The sequence below is a fragment of the Oncorhynchus mykiss genome, chromosome 28, assembly GCF_013265735.2.
Source record: "Oncorhynchus mykiss isolate Arlee chromosome 28, USDA_OmykA_1.1, whole genome shotgun sequence".
Classification (NCBI taxonomy): Eukaryota; Metazoa; Chordata; class Actinopteri; order Salmoniformes; family Salmonidae; genus Oncorhynchus; species Oncorhynchus mykiss.
Genome location: NC_048592.1, coordinates 29,225,913 through 29,246,462, shown reverse-complemented (window position 1 = coordinate 29,246,462; position 20,550 = coordinate 29,225,913). Strand labels below are relative to the sequence as shown.

Genomic DNA, 20,550 nt, shown 5'->3' with positions numbered 1-20,550 from the left:
TGCCTCCACAACTCATTGCACAGTTCCTGTTTTTATGTTATTCTGTATTTTTCCATCACGAGAAAGGCCCATGGCCCTGAAACTGTTGACACCCTAGATTAGTTGCAATTCACACTATGCTACATAATGTCACAAGTCAGCTATGTTGCACAACACATACACCCACACAAGCCAACAGCAAATAATATTCAATCACCTATGATATGGTAACGGGCTATAGTGCATAACACAGAACCTCACAATCCCCCTTTTCACACCCACTAGGGTGTGAATAAAAATTCAGCAATGAATCATATAAAAGCTACAAAGTTTAAAATACCTTCATGTCCTCCATTCGATCCCACTATGTACTAGATTGGCTACCAGCCACCTAGGAACTTAAATATAATTGTATTCCCCGTGTATCTTTTGTATTGATTTGTTGTTAATAAAAAATCAAAGACTGCAGGTGAAGTTGATGAAATGGTAGTGGTTGCACCAATGCCCAGAGTGAATAAGCCTATTTGTCAGCCAAGAGAAGCGGACATGCTGTATGTAAAGAAATTGGATTTGTGGCGTTCATTGCAACTGTGATAAACTGCACAGCTCAAACAAATTGGACGTGATTGTGGCTGCGGCAGAAAAGTATCTGGGACTTCAGGAATTCATAGTGGAAGATTTAGAAGGGTTATGGGTGACAGAAGCTGTGCCGCCCTCCCTCCCAGACTCATGAGCCTGTGTAGGGATCATACAGGGATTATTGATTTTAAGGACATTATCAACATAAATATTTAACTTATTCATTGTCTGTTATCAACATTATATGGGAATAATAGGCATTTTATTCCATTCTCAAAATAGTATACATTCCCCCCGCTACATTTTCTAATCCAGAGCAGAGTCCAAAAGGTACAGAACGGCATCATACCATATAACATATGGTATGATGGGCATTTTTAAGAACAGACAATGAATATGTTGTGAAATATTTTTGTTGATTGACATTGTCTTATGTTGCCTAAGGATGAAACAGCAGTGTATTTTTTCAGATGGCTGTCTATCCTGTCTTTCCATTTATAATCTAATGCTCTGCAGGTTTTGCAGATGTCACACCCTGATCTGTTTCACCTGTCTTGTGCTTGTCTCCACCCCCCTCCAGGTGTCGCCCATTTTCCTCATTATCCCCTGTGCATTTATACCCGTGTTTTCTGTTTGTCTGTTGCCAGTTCATCTTGTCTCGTCAAGCCTACCAGTGGTTTTCCGTACTCTTGTTTTCTCTATAGTCCTTGTTTTCTAGTTTTCCCAGTTTTGACCATTCTGGCTGCCCTGACCCTGAGCCTGCCTGACGTTCTGAGCCTGCCTGACGTTCTGTACCTTGTGACACTGCCCTGGATTATTGACCTCTGCCTCACCCTGCCTGCCGTTCTGTACCTTTTGGACTCTGCTCTGGATTACTGACCTCTGCCTGCCCTTGACCTGTCGCTTGTCTGCCCCCTGTTGTTGTAATAAACTCTTGTTACTTCAAACTGTCTGCATCTGGGTCTTATCAATTGTGATGTGATAATGTGATTCAAAATGAGGCAACGGTGTGTATTAGGACCATGTAGATGCCTTCGAGCGGTTGGATAGGCTGTTTGAGTGTTTATCCGACGGGAATAATAATAATAATAATTATGCTCCCCCACTTCTAAATCCAAAGTTGCGCCCCTGGTTGCAGCCTTAGTTGTCATTCGTGCAACAAAACAAAGGAGAAGATCATGGACTTCAGGAAACATCCGAGGGAGCACCCCCCTATCCACAGCAGTGGAGAAGGTGGAAAGTTTTAAGTTCCTCTGCGAACATAGCACTGACAAACTGAAATGGTCCACCCACACAGACAGCGTGGTGAAGAAGGCGCAACAGTGCCTATTCAACCTCAGACTGAAGAAATTTGTCTTGTCACCTTAAACCCTCACAAACATTTACAGATGCACAATTGAGAGCATCCTGGCGGGCTGTATCACCGCATAGTACGGCAACTGCAACGCTCACAACCGCAGGGCTCTCCAGAGGGTGGTGCGGTCTGCACAACGCATCACCGGGGGTAAACTACTTGCCCTCCAGGACACCTACAGCACTCGATGTCACAGGAAGGCCCAAAAAATCATCAAGGACAACAACCACCCGAGCCACTGCCTGTTCACCCCGCTATCACTCAGAAGGCGAGGTCAGTACAGGTGCATCAAAGCTGGGACAGAGAGACTGAAAAACAGCTTCTATCTCAAGGGCATCAGACTGTTAAATAGCCATCACTAGCACAGAGAGGCTGCTGCCTACATACACAGACTTGTAATCATTGGCCACTTTAATAATGTTTACATATCTTGCATTACTCATCTCATATGTATATACTGTCTCTTAGTGTTGTCACCCCTTGCTCCCACTCTAGTGCTCGAGTGTGCCAGGTTGCCCTTCATTACGCACACCTGTCACCATCATTACGCGTAGCAGCGCTCATTGGACTCACCTGGACTCCTCTTTGTTGATTTTCTTGTCTATAACTGTCTGCTTCCCTATTTGTTCCCTATGTCTGCATTGATGTTGTTGTTTTTCCCTTGTCACACCCCGATCTGTTTCACTTGTCTTGTGATTGTCTGTTGTTGTATGTTTTTCATGTCAAAACCAGCTTACTGGTGTACTGTCACAACTGCTCCCGCTCTCCATCTCTGCCGCTCAAGGGCGCCAGGCTGCCCTTCATTACTCACACCTGTCACCATCATTACGCGCAGCAGCACTCATTGAACTCAACTGGACTCCTTCCGTTTGTTGATTGCCCTGTTTATAACTGTCTGCTTCCCCGTTTGTTCCCTGTGTCTGCATTGATGTCGTTATTTTCCCCCTGTCCAGACGCTGTTCCTGTCCTGTTTCATGTCTGTTATTTATTAAATGTTCTCCCTGCACCCGCTTCCTGTCTCCAGCGTCGACCCTCACAATTCTATGCCGCTCTGACATTGCTCATCCATATATTTATATATTCTTAATTCCATTATTTTACTTAGATTTGTGCGTATTAGGCATTTGTTGTGAAATTGTTAGGTATTACTTGTTAGATATTGCTGCACTGTCAGAATTAGAAGCACAAGCATTTCGCTACACCCACAATAACATCTGCTAAACACGTGTATGTGACCAATAACATTTGATTTGATTTGAATAAGGTATTTTTATTGTATTCTTTTTTGTGTGTAAAAAAAAATATTTAATCCATTTTAGAATAAGGCTGTAACAAAATGTGGAAAAAGTCAAGTGGTCTGAATACTTTCCGAATGCACTGTAAATCATTGGTTAATACAATAGAGAATGATAGAGGCCTCTAGCGGCCAAAAGGCTGTATTAGCATGAGCAGCGCCATTGAGGGCTTTCACTATTTTACATAGTCAACTGAGTGGGACTTCCAACTTCATTGGCTCCTTTTGACCCTGTTTGAGTCATGTCCACCTGGGTCATCAGGAGGGGTCAGGCAATCGTGAAGAAGAAATTGTACTACTTCAAATTGAAGATGCTCAATAGATGAGGTTATGCGTACATTCAACAAATCTGATCTTATAGTGGATATTTGCTAAATCAGTCATGATTTATATATTGTAACAGGCCCACAATGTGGTTACTCAAGTCAGATTTTGATATATTTAGCTGTTTTCCCTGCATAACATGTAGAAGTTGTCTCTTTTCAGGTTTAGAAGTAGTGACTGCTAAATGCCAACTCTTCTTTGTATGTGTGCCATTATAGCCTTTGTGACATCATGGGCAGCGCCATAGATGCGGTAAAGAGGTCAATCAAACTCAACCAAAACAATGGAATTGCCATTGACTGACCCCTCCTGATGACCCAGGTGAACATGACTCAAACATGGTCACTAGGAGGGATCAGCCAATGAAGTTTGAAGTCCCACCCGGTTGAGTTCGATTGACCTCTTTGCTGCTTCTATGGCGCTGCCCATGATGCAGTAGTGTCCTGTCAAGCATATTCTACTTGATAAGCCTACCATAATGTGCAGTGCATGTGAGCAGGAAATTCTACAATGCGGATTGCTTGACTGAGGATTTTCGTTTGCAGAATAGCTTAACTGCAGTTATACACAGGGAAATATTAGTCCATTCGGAAGAGAATAGTTTATGGCTTGGGTGATTGGAGTCTTTAACAATTTTCCGGGCCTTCCTTTCACTGATATAGAGGTCCTGGATGTCAGGAGGCTCAGCCCCAGTGATTTACTGGGCTGTCCGCACCCCACTCTGTAGTGCCATCCGAGGGCGGTGTTATTGCCATACCAAGCCGTGAAGCAGCCAGTCAAGATGCTCTCAATGGTACAGCTGTAGAACTATTTGAGGGTCCATGCCAAACTTTTTCAACCTCCTGATGGGGAAGAGACGCTGTCTGAGCCTTCTTCAAGACTGGGTGCGTGTTTTGGGACGATCAGCTCCTTGATCTTATTGACATAGAGGGAGAGTTTGTTGCTCCAGCACCACATTGCCAGGTCTCTGACTGTAGGCTGACTCATCATCGCCGGTGATCAGGCCTATCACCGTTGTGTCGTCAGAAAACTTGATGGTGGTGTTGGTGTCGTACGTGGCCACACAGTCATGCGTGAGCAGGGAGTAAAGGAGGGGAGTAAGCACACAGCCCTGTGGGGACCCTGTGTTTAGGGTCAGCGTGGCGGAGGTGATGTTCCTTCCTCTTACACCCTGGGGTCGGCCCGTCGGGAAGTCAAGGATCCAATTGCAGAGGGAGGTGTTCAGATTGAGATTGTGTCTTCTATTGATCTGCTATTGCAGTATACAAATTGGATTGGGTGTAGGGTGTCTGGAATGGTGGGGTTAATGTGTGCCATAACCAGCACCTCAAAGCACTTCGCGATTATAGAAGTGAGTGCTACAGGGAGGTAGACGTGGCATGAAGCCTTAGAGTTCTTGAACAGAAATTATGGTGGTCATCTTAAAACGTGGGGATTACAGACTGGGAAAAGAGAGGTTGAAAATTACCATGGATATGCCTGCCAGTTCTGCGCATGTCTGAGAACGTGCCCTGGAATACCGTCGGGCCTTGCGGGTGTTGACCTGATTTAAAGACCTTTCTCACGTCAGCCTCGGAGAGTGGCCCTCACACCTGGCACAATGTTGTGATTGTCAAAGAATGCATAAGAATGCATACAATGCAGATCACTGTTGGGTCTTCCGCTGCAGCCCCTGTCACATGCCTGTGCCTCATTCCTATATTGTCTTTTTGAAACTGCAGAGGTCATAGCTGGACTTCTTGTACTTATTCCTGTCCTCAGCCGTAGCCTCAGGGTTGTCTATAATAGCTCTGTGCGATAGCCCTGTCCTTCAGTTTAGCGCCAAAAATGGGCTTTTGATTTGGGAAGCAGTGAACCCTCACTGTGTGGACAACGTCTTTGATGCATTTTCTAATGAAGCCAGTGACGGAGGTGGATAGTTCATCAATGTTATCGGAGGAGTCTTGAAACATATTCCAATCAGCTCTAGCAAACCAGTCCTGTAGCATAATCTCTGATTCTGGTGACCATTTCTCAACGGAGAGAGTCATGGGTACTTCCTGTTTGAGCTTCTGCTTGTAAACAGGAAGCACGAGTATGGGGTCATGAACTGATTTGCCGAATGGCGGATGAGGGAGGGTCTTGTATGCTTGTTTGTGGGTAGAATAACAGCGGTATAGGACTTTATCACCCCTAGTAGTGTAGGAGACGTGTTGATGGAAGTTGGGCATCACGTGTCTTAGTGACACAGATTTAAATGAATCTGCCAACAACCAGAAAAGCAGCCTCTGAATGTAGTTTTTCTGCTTGTTTATAGTCTTGTACAGTTTAAGTGCCAGCTTGTTATTTTTATTTTCCTGAGGTGGAATGTATATAACAGTAAGGATAACAGCTGAAATCTCCCTTGGGAGGTAGAAGGGTCGGCATTTGACCATCAGGTATTCCAAGAAGGGTGAACAGTGGGTCGGTACTTCCACATGCTGGAGTTGGCACACCAGTTGGTGTTGATGAAAAGGGACCCCCCCCCCCCTCGATTTCCCCGACTCCACTGTCCTTTCTGCTCAGTGAATGGAGAATCCATTGAGTTGGATAGCCAATTGTCCGAGAGACATGTTTCAGAAAAGCAAAGAATATTTCAGTTTCGAGAGTCCCGTGGGTAGCAGATCCGCGATCGAAGGTCCTCCATCTTATTATCAAGTGACTGTACATTAGCCAGTAGAATGGAGGGAGGAGGTGGCCGGTTTTCTCTTCGTCTTAATCTCACCAGGATCCCCCTCTTGCCTCTGTAATGCTGGAGTTTCCTCTTGGGTAGCCCGAAAATTGGGTCGAAATTACAGAGAGTGCTCAGGGCAGATGAGTCAAAGTTGAAGCCGGAATTTGGGTAAGTAACTGCTGCTCTGATGTTCAAAATTTCTTGTTGGTTGTTCTTGAAAATAAAGTAAAAATAAACAACAAAATAATCACAAAATAGCAAAGTTGGGTCGGAGTTTGCAAAACGGCAGCCATCCAGTACGGCGCCATCTTGCATTTACATGTTACATTTGGTATGGTTAGGAGGATGGTTGGTCGTAGCTTACCCTTCTAACCTCAACCCTTTTAGCTAACCCTAACCTTAACTCTTTAACCAAATTCCTAATCTTAACACAAACCCCTAGCCTAGCTAACGTTAGCGTTAGAAACTTAGCCAACTAGCTAACGTTAGCAACAACAAATTGGAATTTATTACATACTTTTTGCAAAGTCGTAACATATTGTACGTTTTGTAAATTCTTAACCTTTATACAGTTTGCAATTCGAAACATATCATAAAAATTGTCATTTGTACCATATTATACAAAATTAATGATGGACATTCACAAATTAATACATACCATACGAAACATAACATAGTGTACTGAATGGAGGACGTCAGATTTACATACAGAATAATAAGAAATGCTCTGAGACCAGGTTGCAACATATGGCAGCCTAAAAGGTTCCATATAAAACCCTTTTGTAGGCTATATAGAACATTTAGGTTATTTGGTTGAAATGTTATAAACTTTCAGAAAAAGGTTATATGTATCCTACAAAAGGGTTTTATATATTAGTGTGGCAAGTGATTAAATATTTTTTTCCGAAGATTGTAGCCTAACTTTCTTTATTTCAGGAGATGGATGGTACCTATCGCAAGGATTTTCACCTAACAACACGTGACTGTCATATTTGTTGACATGTAATTGGCTCAAACTCACTGAAGAAAAATAAATATGTTAGGAGGGGAATTGACTGCAATGCAAAAAAATATTCTATCCGCGAGGGTGGTTTGATCGTAAGAATCTAACCCTGCCATCATTAGCCCACAAAAATATGTTCCGATACTTATGTATATTCATGCTTTTCTCGTTAATTTCCCAATCTGATGTAAAGTTAGGCTCTGAAGGTAAGTTATGTTTTTACAAAATTAATTGGCTAGGGCTGTTTTGAGGTTCTGTTCTGATAGTCTATGTAACTTTTTAACTGAACTTGTTCGTTATAAGGAATACGATACAGAATATCTAGAACATAGAATTAGTTACGGAAGGGAATGGATTCTATAAATATACTATGTTTGCGTCTATTCACATAGGCTACTGTCCACTGCATTATTTACACCATCAGCTACCCGAAATACCGGGTTCGGTATCTTTAAATTATTTATATGTATAGTAGGCAACTGAAAAACTAGAAAAATGACATTTTTGCATCACCTTTAGGCTACAAAACATTGGATTCTCAACTGATAAGGCGAAATATCCATTAATGTAAAACGAAAATGAAACCTAGAACAAACTCATTAATTGCATACGTTTTATTTCACGCTTATGTTATCATAGTCAACCTTATTCTAACAGTATATATTGTCGAGATGTTTATCTATTCAGACAAAAAATCACTTACATTTATTTTCAATTTCTCGAATGCACTAACTGTAAGTCGATCAAGATAAGACTGAGTCTGCTAAATGACTAAAATGTAAATGTAGCCTATTATTTGTTCTGTTTTTTAATTAAAATAGTTTTAATTCTCATAATTTTTCTCCCTTTCTCTCCCAACATCCTCTGCTCACAGAGGAACATATACTTGAGTACATGTACACCTTCTTTAATTCCTCCCACTATGAAGTTGTTGGTTTGTTGGATGGGGAACCAGTGGATTTCTACAGTAGTGTTCTCAAGTCCCCTGTACCTAAAAAGATCTGGAATGAAAAGGAGAGAAGCTTTGGGAATCAGTACTGGCAAGACCATATTACAAGTCGACAGAAGATTGATAAGTGGTTTTTATCCAGTGCTGAAGACCTGAAAATGCACATGACAAAAAATCAAAGTGAGTTGCAGCTATTACTTCATAGTTTTGTCATGTACTGTCATGTTGTGTCTTGTCTCTGTCCTTTCCCTTCACCCTGTCTCCCTCTGCTGGTCGTTGTTAGGTTACCTTTCCACCCCCTCTTTCCCCCAGCTGTGCCTTGTCTCCTCCTAACCACCTCGTCACCCCTTTTCCCACCTGTTCCCTTTTTCCCTCTGATTAGTCCCCTATATCTCTCTCTGTTTTTGTTCCTGTCCTTGTCGGATTCTTGTTTGTTGTGTTTCATGCCTGAACCAGACTGTCGTCATGTTTGCTGTAACCTTGTCTTGTCCTGTCGGAATCTGCCGGTCCGTCTGAGCCTACCTATGTTTGGTAATTAAAGAAGCTCTGTTTAAGTTAATTCGCTTTTGGGTCCTCATTCACGCAGCGTAACAGAAGAATCCGACCAAGAATGGACCCAGCGACTTCGGATCCTCTCCACTCAGCCGTCGGGATCCAGGGAGCGATGCTAGGCAGACACGAGCAGGAAGTGTCTGCTGCTCGACATGCCGTTGAGACCCTGGCCACCCAAGTCTCCAACCTCACAGAACAGGTTCACCATCTCCGCCTCGATCCACCGGCCACTTCCAGGGCTTTCGAATCTCCGGAGCCCAGAATCAATAACCCGCCGTGTTACTCTGGGGAGCCCACTGAATGCCGCTCGTTCCTCACCCAGTGTGATATTGTGTTTTCTCTCCAGCCCAACACTTACTCCAGGAGCACTGCTCGTGTCGCCTACGTCATATCTCTCCTTATTGGACGGGCTCGTGAGTGGGGCACGGCAATCTGGGAGGCAAGGGCTGAGTGTACTAACCAGTATCAGGACTTTAAGGAGGAGATGATACGGGTTTTTGATCGATCTGTTTTTGGGGAGGAGGCTTCCAGGGCCCTGTCTTCCCTATGTCAAGGCAATCGATCCATAACAGACTACTCTATTGAGTTTCGCACTCTTGCTGTCTCCAGTGGCTGGAACGAGCCGGCCTTGCTCGCTCGTCTTCTGGAGGGTCTCCGCGCAGAGGTAAAGGATGAGATTCTCTCCCGGGAGGTTCCTTCCAGCGTGGATTCCTTGATTGAACTTGCTATTCGCATTGAGCGACGGGTTGATCTTCGTCACCGAGCTCGTGGAAAGGAGCTCGCGCTCTCCGTCGCCCCCCTCTCCGCATCACTACCATCTTCCTCTGCCGGCTCGGGTGCTGAGCCCATGCAGCTGGGAGGTATCCGCATCTCGACTAAGGAGAGGGAACGGAGAATCACCAACCGCCTCTGTCTCTATTGCGGTTCCGCTGGTCATTTTGTCACTTCATGTCCAGTAAAAGGCCAGAGCTCGTCAGTAAGCGGAGGGCTACTGGTGAGCGCTACTACTCCTGTCTCTCCTTCAAGATCCTGCACTACCTTGTCGGTCCATCTACGCTGGACCGGTTCGTCAGCTTCCTGCAGTGCCTTAATAGACTCTGGGGCGGAGGGCTGTTTTATGGACGAGACCTGGGCTCGGGAACATGACATTCCTCTCAGACAGTTAAAGGAGCCCACGGCCTTGTTCGCCCTGGATGGTAGTCCTCTCCCCAGGATTCAGCGTGAGACGCTACCTTTAACCCTCACTGTTTCTGGTAATCATAGTGAAACCATTTCTTTTTTAATTTTTCGTTCACCTTTTACACCTGTTGTTTTGGGCCATCCCTGGCTAGTTTGTCATAATCCTTCCATTAATTGGTCTAGTAATTCTATCCTCTCCTGGAACGTCTCTTGTCATGTGAAATGTTTAATGTCTGCTATCCCTCCTGTTTCCTCTGTCTCTTCTTCACAGGAGGAGCCTGGTGATTTGACAGGGGTGCCGGAGGAATATCACGATCTGCGCACGGTGTTCAGTCGGTCCAGGGCCACCTCTCTTCCTCCACACCGGTCGTATGATTGTAGTATTGATCTCCTTCCGGGAACCACCCCCCCCCCGGGGTAGACTATACTCTCTGTCGGCTCCCGAACGTAAGGCTCTCGAAGATTATTTGTCTGTAGCTCTTGACGCCGGTACCATAGTCCCCTCCTCCTCTCCCGCCGGAGCGGGGGTTTTTTTTGTCAAGAAGAAGGACGGGTCTCTGCGCCCCTGCATAGATTATCGAGGGCTGAATGACATAACAGTGAAGAATCGTTATCCGCTTCCTCTTATGTCTTCAGCCTTCGAGATCCTGCAGGGAGCCAGGTTTTTCGCTCGTTTCGAGTTCGTGATTTCTTATCGTCCGGGCTCTAAGAACACCAAGCCTGATGCTTTGTCTCGTCTCTTCAGTTCTTCGGTAGCCTCCACTGACCCCGAGGGGATTCTCCCTGAGGGGCGTGTTGTCGGGTTGACTGTCTGGGGAATTGAGAGGCAGGTAAAACAAGCGCTCACTCACACTCCGTCGCCGCGCGCTTGTCCTAGGAACCTTCTTTTCGTTCCCGTTCCTACTCGTCTGGCCGTTCTTCAGTGGGCTCACTCTGCCAAGTTAGCCGGCCACCCTGGCGTTCGGGGTACGCTTGCTTCCATTCGCCAGCGTTTTTGGTGGCCCACCCGGGAGCATGACACGCGTCGTTTCGTGGCTGCTTGTTCGGTCTGCGCGCAGACTAAGTCCGGTAACTCTCCTCCTGCCGGCCGTCTCAGGCCGCTTCCTATTCCTTCTCGACCGTGGTCTCACATCGCCTTAGATTTTGTCACCGGACTGCCTTCGTCAGCGGGGAAGACTGTTATTCTTACGGTTGTCGATAGGTTCTCTAAGGCGGCTCATTTCATTCCCCTTGCTAAGCTTCCTTCTGCTAAAGAGACGGCACAAATCATCATCGAGAATGTTTTCAGAATTCATGGCCTTCCGTCAGACGTCGTTTCGGACAGAGGTCCGCAATTCACGTCTCAATTTTGGAGGGAGTTTTGCCGTTTGATTGGGGCTTCCGTCAGTCTCTCTTCCGGCTTTCACCCCCAGTCTAACGGTCAAGCAGAACGGGCCAATCAGACTATTGGTCGCATCTTACGCAGTCTTTCTTTTCGTAACCCTGCGTCTTGGTCAGAACAGCTCCCCTGGGCAGAATACGCCCACAACTCGCTTCCTTCGTCTGCGACCGGGCTATCTCCTTTTCAGAGTAGCCTCGGGTACCAGCCTCCGCTGTTCTCATCTCAGTTCGCCGAGTCCAGCGTCCCCTCCGCTCAGGCTTTTGTCCAACGTTGCGAGCGCACCTGGAAGAGGGTCAGGTCTGCACTTTGCCGTTATAGGACGCAGACTGTGAGGGCTGCTAATAAGCGTAGAACTAAGAGTCCTAGATATTGTCGCGGTCAGAGAGTTTGGCTCTCCACTCAGAACCTTCCCCTTAAGACGGCTTCTCGCAAGTTGACCCCGCGGTTCATTGGTCCGTTCCGTATTTCTCGGGTCATTAATCCTGTCGCAGTTCGACTTCTTCTTCCGCGATACCTTCGTCGCGTCCACCCGGTCTTCCATGTCTCCTGCATCAAGCCCGTCCTCCGCGCCCCCGCTCGTCTTCCCCCCCCCATCCTTGTCGAGGGCGCACCCATCTACAGGGTCCGTAGAATTTTGGACATGCGTCCTCGGGGCCGTGGTCACCAGTACCTCGTAGATTGGGAGGGGTACGGTCCTGAGGAGAGGAGTTGGGTTCCCTCTCGGGACGTGCTGGACCGTGCGCTGATCGAGGATTTCCTCCGTTGCCGCCAGGTTTCCTCCTCGAGTGCGCCAGGAGGCGCTCGGTGAGTGGGGGGGTACTGTCATGTACTGTCATGTTGTGTCTTGTCTCTGTCCTTTCCCTTCACCCTGTCTCCCTCTGCTGGTCGTTGTTAGGTTACCTTTCCACCCCCTCTTTCCCCCAGCTGTGCCTTGTCTCCTCCTAACCACCTCGTCACCCCTTTTCCCACCTGTTCCCTTTTTCCCTCTGATTAGTCCCCTATATCTCTCTCTGTTTTTGTTCCTGTCCTTGTCGGATTCTTGTTTGTTGTGTTTCATGCCTGAACCAGACTGTCGTCATGTTTGCTGTAACCTTGTCTTGTCCTGTCGGAATCTGCCGGTCCGTCTGAGCCTACCTATGTTTGGTAATTAAAGAAGCTCTGTTTAAGTTAATTCGCTTTTGGGTCCTCATTCACGCAGCGTAACAAGTTTACCATCTTTGCTTTATCAGCCTTGTTTTCACCCCTCTCATCTTTGTTGTAGGCGGTGATGTTGTGCAGATGAGGTTTGGCTGTAAGAACATCCCTGAACGCAACCCTGTTCACGATGAGGAAACCCTGTTTGCTGAGTTTGCCTATGATGGAGAAACAACAATGAACTTCATTCATAACACAAATAAATGGACTCCAGTAGATTTTGCTGCTCAGTTAATTATAAACAATTGGAACAGAAAAAGGAGCATCAAATATCAAATAACCAACTTTCTGAATGTGGAATGTTATCAGGCACTCTATAATTTTCAGAAATTTGAACTCAATGCAACTCAGTACAATAACTCATGTGAGTGTAACTGTTGGTTTGTCATTGGTTTTGTATATTTATAATTTCATAAGCTGTTCCAGATGTATGTTCGTTCTTTCAGAACATTTTCATTTACATTTTGTAATTTAGAAGACACTCTTATCCAAAGCCACTTAGTCAGTGCATTCAACTACTGTATATCAAGTCATGCAATCACCAACTGTATGAATCACATTCTTATCACCTATCCCACTGTCAATCATATCTGTATTTATAACCTTTTTTTCCAGGTCTCATATTTATGTTCTGTAATTAACCATGTATTCTTATGTCTCTGCAATGTTGTAGCTGATCCACTTATCTACACTGTCCCTCGTGGCTCTCTAAAACCTGGGCACAACAACCTGACGTGTCTAGTAACCGGAACCTATCCCAGCTCCTCACCCATCGAGATGAATCTGTTTAGGAATAATGTAAACCTAACAGAGATGGAGGGTGTCCGGTCATCAGGGGTCAGACCTAACGAAGACAATACCTACCAGCTGAGAAAGACAGTGATGATTAATGCCTCCGAGTCTGAAGTGTATCAATGTGTGGTCAATCATAAAAGCTTTCCCGGAACACGGAAAAACACTTGGGGTAAAATGTTGTTTTCAATTCATTGTCTTGAAATGACTTCAAAGCATGGACACTATGATGTTTATGAGCAATTCAAATGGTCTCGAAGGTCAGAATGAGTAAATGTTGGATAAATTAAGTGGACACCATTCAAAGATTATTGTTGGATTTTGAACACTTGTATAACAACTATGCAGAAACCAATGGAATGACTTCTTTGTGTTCTTGTGTGCTTACAGAGGTGAAAAAAAGTGAAGAGTCAAGTGGAGGGATCAAATCCAGCTTCTATTGGACTATTGGACTACCGTTTTTTCTACTGGCTGTTTTAGTGGTTGTGGTTGTTGTATGGTTTTTCAAATACAAATGGAGATCTGAGCCTAATAGACATTTGGCTGGTGAGTAAAGTCTATTAAACCAAATGAATGTCAGCCCAACTTAAACAGAGACAAGGGTGCTCAACCAATGAATACAGTGCATTATATTAACCAAGGTACTAACCATGCTGATTAATGACATTCTCTTTAATTAGACTCATATTTTGTTAGAAGTGTTAAAACACTGCCTTGATCAGAGCCATACAGACTCTTCTCCATGTGGAACCAAACATTGTATGATACTGTACATAGAACTTAGGTTCTAGACTAATGTGAAAGGATTTACCCCAGCTAATCCTGAAGAGAATGCTGCCCTGGGAGTTCAAGATGGAGGGAGTTTGATTGGTGAGTTTCATTCTTGGGATAGGTGTCTCGTTTCCAGGACCTCTTTTTATATTTGATGCATGATAATCATTGTGTTTTAATGTCCATGTGTATTGATTATTTTAGATCAAGGAGGTGAAACCACTTCTGGTAAGTATTCAATTCATGTGCAGTATTATTACATGAGGTCAATTAGAAAATGATCAACAACTCTTAACAAGTGGTGAAAATTAAATAGATGTGTGTATTCCCCTGACTATTTTCATTTTTTATTAGATGTGGGTTTCCGAAAAAGAATAATGGCATAAAATGTTTTATTTTTTTGGCTACTGTAGTCGATCTGTCCTCTGAGAGAGAAGATCTTACAAATGCACCCGATGCTGAAGGTGAAAACGGTGAGATCATAACTTCCTGGCCACGTAATGAAAGGTTATCTAGCTCTCACAAATAAAGCTAGATAAAGACAGAATAATATATACTTACTGAACATAGCTATAGCCATAAGTCATGTGTGTTTTCATGGCCATCACTCACTGTTAATTTTGTCAAGGTCCTGACGTCAGAGTATAGTATTCTCCTACAGGGCTTTTTGATGCATTGTCACGTTTGCGTCTAAACAAAAAATTGCTTTATTTAAGCCCTAACATACTGACCACACCGCAAAATAAATTTACACACATGTTATTCAATCATTGCATCCACACTGCTCGAGCGCGCCAACGAGCATCTGCATAGCATCTGCGTAGCCAGGCGCTAAAATAGAACTTGGTTCTATTTGTGACGCTTGATACGCTACAAGTCCCGCCTCTCCCATCTCATTGGTTTTTAGGAGCATATACTCACATGGGTGATTGGAAGATGAACTGAGGTCCACACGCCAGTCCAGTTGGTGGTGGTAATGCAACTTAAAGTTTGTTGCCAACCGCCATATCAAGGAGGAGAGATTACTAGAAACAAACTCGGTTTACCCTTTTATCTGTGAACGACCTTGTGCGTTTCAGGTAAAATAACAACCCAATGTTTATATCCCAGGACAAATTAGCTAGCAACAGCAAGCTAGCAAGCTAAATTGCCATAAATGTTTCATGCTTTTTGACCTGTCCCCAAATTAATATAATTGGTTCAGAGTTTGTTTTGATATTTCAACCTGCGTGTCCTGATCGCGTTTAGAGTGGTTGGACAAAATAAACCTGCTCGCAAAGGTGGTCTAGTCAGCATGTTAAGCCCATGATTTTCCTTCAGTACAGTACACTATACTACTATAATACTACTGTACTATGCTACTAATATTGATTTCTGCCTTTGCTTGTCATTTTAGATGAAGCCTATGGAAGTCGTGGAAGCTCTGGTGAGTATTACAGCACTAGCAAGGTTTCCATCCACTTGTCAAAATATTTATGTGAATTATCTTCTACCTGCATAAAAAAAGATGCACATTTTACCAGCGGAGGTGTGTTTCCATCAAATTGTCTTGTTGCAGATAAAATGCAGTAGGTAATGATGCAGTGCACATATAAAGAACTTTGCATCATGTCTTCATGTCTCAAATAAAAAAACGAAGTTCAATGTGTTTCCATTGCATTTTCAACTATACTGATGGTTTTGTCACAAATTGTGTTCTGATAAAGCAAACATGCCCAATCTGGTCTTGGTGCATGCTCACTAGACAACAGTTTGCGGAGAGCGTGTGCTACAATTCTGATCTTTTGCCAATTATGGGCAAAAGATCTGATCTGATTGGTCAAAAGTCCCATTTGTGGCAAAATATCAGAATTGGGCTGCCCGTGTGAACGCAGCCACGATGAGGTTATGGATAAGACAAAGAGAATTTTTATTTGTCAATTATCAGCCAAGCACCGACTATCATGTCACCAGCATAGCCTACAAATAATAATTGTTGATATTTAACCTATTGGAAATGACCATCAAGCTCATCGCCATGCACTTTCACAATCCTGTGAAGTTCATCTTAATTAATTTCATCTGTAGCCTATCTAACCCTTCATGCTTTTCCAAGTCATAGTGGCAGGACCACAACATAGCATCACGTGACTGCAAATATACAGCGACAAAGTTTTGCTGTTTTCCATCAGGCCTGTCGTGAATTTTTTTATCTGACAGGTTATTCTTTACTTGCATAAAAATGGTTGGATGGGAACATAGTGTGAGGCATAATTAAATACACCACATCTTTGCATGAAAAGTGTTTTCAAATGTAGATGTTTGTCCCATGCTGCCAATCATAACAGTTCAAAATATAAAATAATCATCAACAAACATTTTTTGACTGACAGTCCTATTTCTTATATTAGTGCTATAGCAGCCCACTAACAAATCTTTCTTCCATTCTCACAGATTCAGACCTGTCACAGATTCAACGAACCTTATTGGAATTCAACACAGACCCAGCTGACAACTAGTACAGGGTCTTAAGTAGGTACTTTGAAACACTCTTATCCGATTGTCAATTTCCAAGTGTTTTACGTGCCAACTGAAGATAACCCAGAGTTTATAATTATGCATTACCTCTGCCTGGGATCAAGTTACCAGAGGTAACTGACTACAAGAGGAGACGCTCAACGCTAACATGGACTGACACAATACAGTAAAGAATACTGAGGAAATAAAGGGCTTGTTAGAGACATTTCCATGTGTCCTGATCGTTGTCTGGCTGTTATCACAGAGCTCATTACTAAGATGGTGATAGATATGTTATGGTGATAGATATTTTACTATGTATTTGTAATGTTTCTGTAAAGACGGCTAGTTACGTCCTGTGTGGCTCAGTTGGTAGAGCATGACACTTGCAACGCCAGGGTTGTGGGTGATATTCCCACGGGGGAGCATTATGAAGTATGAAAATATATGCACTTTCTTCTGTAAGCCGCTCTTGTCTTGTAAATGTACTCGGAATTACAAGTCATGCTGTAATTGTCCCAAACTTCTTCAACTTGGGGACAGCTCAGGGATCAAGTATCAAAAATAGAAGTTACAATTTTCTACTTTTTCATGTAATGTATTGTTAAGATATTTTATCAAAGTTTAAGATAAATTATTAAATAATTCTACCCAGAAACGTAACCATTAGGATTAGAGGTTATGTAGCATGGACAATAATTGGAAATGATAACCATTGTGGAAGAAGGAATGTATGTGTGTGTCGAAAGTAAGCAAAGAGGTTAATGAACCTATGTTTGAACCGACCCAGCTATAACTCTGTGGACATAAAATAAGACAGCGAGAGCTCCTCTGGGTTTTCCGTATCTGGGGGGGGGGACTGGAACTGTCAGCTAAGTGGTAATAAACTGTGGTGAGACTTTAGGAAATAATCCAGATATAGTGTGTGCGTTAGTGGGTTGGAATGGACTTTTGAAGCTGCTTTGTCGGAGAAGAGGAGGGACATCTAAAAACTATGATGAAATGTGAGGTATATTAAGCAATGTACATGGCATTATGACCAGCGCTCTCGAGAATAAATGCTTTTGGCTAATTTCGGTTGACTGGTCTCTGTCCATTTTATGCAAATAAGGATCTTACAAATTCTTAGAAACGGACAGAGTATTTTAAATTGAATTGGTTAATGAACACATAAAAACTAAATTCATCTAACATGTATATATTTTCTGCTATGATCAATTTAAATAAATGCTGTATAGCTTTAAACTCCCGATCTTTGACACTATCTCTGACCTCCCAGAAGGAAACGAACTATATGTTCAAAGACCTTTTCACATCAATGAATACATACATTTATTTAACCCACCGCCATCCAGTATAATAAAGATTTGTTCATGCATTAAAGTTAATTCTCATTAAATGATTTCCCCCTTTTTATAATTGTCACGTTCTGACCTCTATTTCCGTTGTTTAGTATTTATTTAGTATGGTCAGGGCGTGAGTTGGGTGGGCAGTCTATGTTTGTTTTTCTATGTTTGGGGCATTTCTATGTTTTCGGCCTAGTATGGTTCTCAATCAGAGGCAGGTGTCATTAGTTGTCTCTGATTGAGAATCATACTTAGGTAGCCTGGGTTTCACTGTGTGTTTGTGGGTGATTGTTCCTGTCACTGTGTTTGGTGTCACAGGATAGGACTGTTTTGCGTTTTCACATTTCTTGTTTTTGTTAGTTTGTTCATGTGTAGTGATTTATTAAAACATGAATAACCACCACGCTGCGCTTTGGTCCGCTTCTCTTCCTCCTACAGACGAACGCCCTTACAATAATGTCATAAGTCATCTAATTACCGGCTTACACCGTGAATCTAATTACCGGCTTACTGACACGTGGTTAAGGAAGAGTGTTGTTAACCTTTCTGGTTATAACCTTTTTCGGCAAGACAGATCTTCCAAAGGTGGGGGAGGGGCAATCTTTACCAAGGATCACCTTCAGTGCTCGGTTGTTTCCACCAAGTCTGTCCCCAAACAATTTGATTTGCTGGTTTTAAGCATTAAACTTTCAAATAGTTATTTGTTGACTGTTGCTGGGTGCTATTGTCCTCCATCAGCACCGGCCTGTACCCTAAATGCCCTAAGCTCTCTCCTGGCCCCTTAGACTAAGTCTGAATTTGTCCTGCTAGGTGACCTAAACGGGGATATGCTTAAACCACCTGACCAAGTACTAATTATTACCAATCCCACAAGGTATGACTCCAAACACCCAGAAAGGCTACTCTCCTCGATGTTATCCTCACAAATAACCCTGATAGGTATCAGTCTGGTTATCTGTAATGACCTTAGTGATCACTGTTTTACAGCCTATGTTCATAATGGCTGCTCAGTGAAACGACCTGTCCTGATTTGAAATAGACTCTTGTTAAAAAACTAATGAGCAAGCCTTCCTTTCATGAACTGACCTCGGTAAAATGGTATAGAATCAGCTTGATCCCCTCTGTCGAAGATAGAGTGGTATTGTCAACAAACACTCCTCCATAAAGAAAATGAGAATTAAAAACAGGTTCTGCCCCTGGTTTGACCGTGATCTTGCAGAGTTACTCCACCTTAAGAATTGCATTTGGCGAAAGGCTTGGCACACGCATACTCAGGCTGACTGGCTATCGTTCAGGCAAATGAGAAATAAGTGCACTCAGGCTATCTGGAAGGCCAGTTCTTTCTGTGGGTCTAAACCCAAGAAGTTCTGGAAAACGGTTAAAGACCTGGAGAATAAACCCTCCTCCTCACAGCTGCCCATGTTCCTTAATGTTGATGATCTGGTTATTACTGACAAGAAGTAGATGGCCTTTAATCACCACTTCATTAAGTCAGGATTCCTATTTGACTCAGCCATGCCTCCTTGCCCGTCCAACACTTGGACGGGCAGTTTGTTTTGTTCACTGCTTTAGCACACTCCGCCAACCCAGATGTCATAGCCGTGTCTGAATCCTGGCTTAGGAAGGCCACCAAAAAATCCAGAATTTTCCATCCCTAACTATAACATTTTCCAACAATATAGAACTGCCAAAGGGGGCGGAGTTGCAATCTACTGCAGAGATAGCCTGCAGAGTTCTGTCATACTATCCAGGTTTGTGCCCAAACAATTCGAGCTTCTACTTTTAAAAATCCACCTTTCCAGAAACAAGTCTCTTACTGTTGCCGCTTGTTATAGACCCCCTTCAGCCCCCAGCTGTGCCATGGACACCATATGTGAAATGATTGACCCCCATCTATCTTCAGAGTTTGTACTGTTAGGTGACCTAAACTGGGACATGCTTAACACCCCAGCCTTCCTACAATCTAAGCTATATGCCCTCAATCTCACACAAATGATCAAGGAACCTACCAGGTACAACCCAAAATCCATAACCATGGGCACCCTCTTAGATATCATCCTGACCAATTTGCCCTCTAAATATACCTCTGCTGTCTTAAATCAAGATCTCAGCTAAATGTAGTGGAAATTCAGTACTGAAAGAGACTTGGTCTTAGTAATTTCTTCAATCAATCATCTTTATTTAATATAGATTAATTATTGCAATAATGAGACCGTCAGTCCTCCAGTCTTGACTGACTGCTGTCAGGCGGAGAGTCTAGACTTTACAGATGATGCACAGTTTTATATAGCTGATACCAAGATTGCTTAGTCAGTCACTTCTAACCTTCCCATAAACCACCTTGGTTATCTACACAGGATGGTATTTTACTTAGTTTCCAAGATGCCAGAAGATGAGACAATGAGGCATTGTTCTTAACTCTTCCAGGCTCTCTCTATCTAGAGTCACACACACCACATCTTGTCTACAGAATGCTAGCTTTTACGTTTTATCACCAACACAAGTCAATTGTCAGCTTCAAGCTATCTCTAGTAGAACCCATGTCCTCAACGCCCAGACTAGCTGCAAGGTGCAGAGTGGAGACCATAAAACACAGCATTAGCAGGACAGAAATATCTTACTGTTCGTTAAGTAAATAATTGTTACATATCCAACAAATAAGGTG

The 20,550-nt window shown here is 43.5% G+C and overlaps 1 protein-coding gene and 1 long non-coding RNA gene across 4 annotated transcripts; one reads left to right on the top strand and one right to left on the bottom strand.

Moving 5' to 3' along the window:
* The first annotated feature begins 7,262 nt into the window (after positions 1-7,262).
* LOC110508877 (RT1 class I histocompatibility antigen, AA alpha chain) lies at positions 7,263-17,621 on the top strand. Of its 3 annotated transcripts, XM_021589751.2 has the most exons (10): positions 7,263-7,431; positions 8,100-8,354; positions 12,548-12,844; positions 13,154-13,444; positions 13,663-13,818; positions 14,089-14,142; positions 14,248-14,271; positions 14,457-14,516; positions 15,440-15,469; positions 16,477-17,621. In XM_021589751.2, exons 1-10 carry the CDS (start codon positions 7,359-7,361, stop codon positions 16,539-16,541), a joined length of 1,305 nt encoding a protein of 434 aa, XP_021445426.2. In that variant the 5' UTR covers positions 7,263-7,358; the 3' UTR covers positions 16,542-17,621. The 3 variants fall into 3 exon arrangements, with proteins under 3 accessions (XP_021445426.2, XP_021445429.2, XP_036822519.1); XM_021589754.2 differs by lacking the exon at positions 14,457-14,516; XM_036966624.1 differs by lacking the exons at positions 7,263-7,431; positions 8,100-8,354; positions 12,548-12,844; positions 13,154-13,444; positions 13,663-13,818 and adding an exon at positions 13,856-13,913.
* LOC118944852 lies at positions 13,750-14,162 on the bottom strand. The gene is made up of 2 exons (XR_005040231.1): positions 13,839-14,162; positions 13,750-13,800 (listed from the first exon to the last, which is right to left on the bottom strand). It is a non-coding gene; the product is annotated as an uncharacterized LOC118944852 (long non-coding RNA).
* Positions 17,622-20,550: the final 2,929 nt, after the last annotated feature.

Coding starts and splice junctions, on each gene's coding strand:
- LOC110508877 (XM_021589751.2), top strand. CDS start 7,359: ATGTTCCGATACTTATGTATATTCATGCTTTTCTCGTTAATTTCCCAA. Junction 12,845..13,153: donor AACTCAGTACAATAACTCAT/GTGAGTGTAACT, acceptor GCAATGTTGTAG/CTGATCCACTTATCTACACT. Junction 14,517..15,439: donor CGATGCTGAAGGTGAAAACG/GTGAGATCATAA, acceptor TTGTCATTTTAG/ATGAAGCCTATGGAAGTCGT.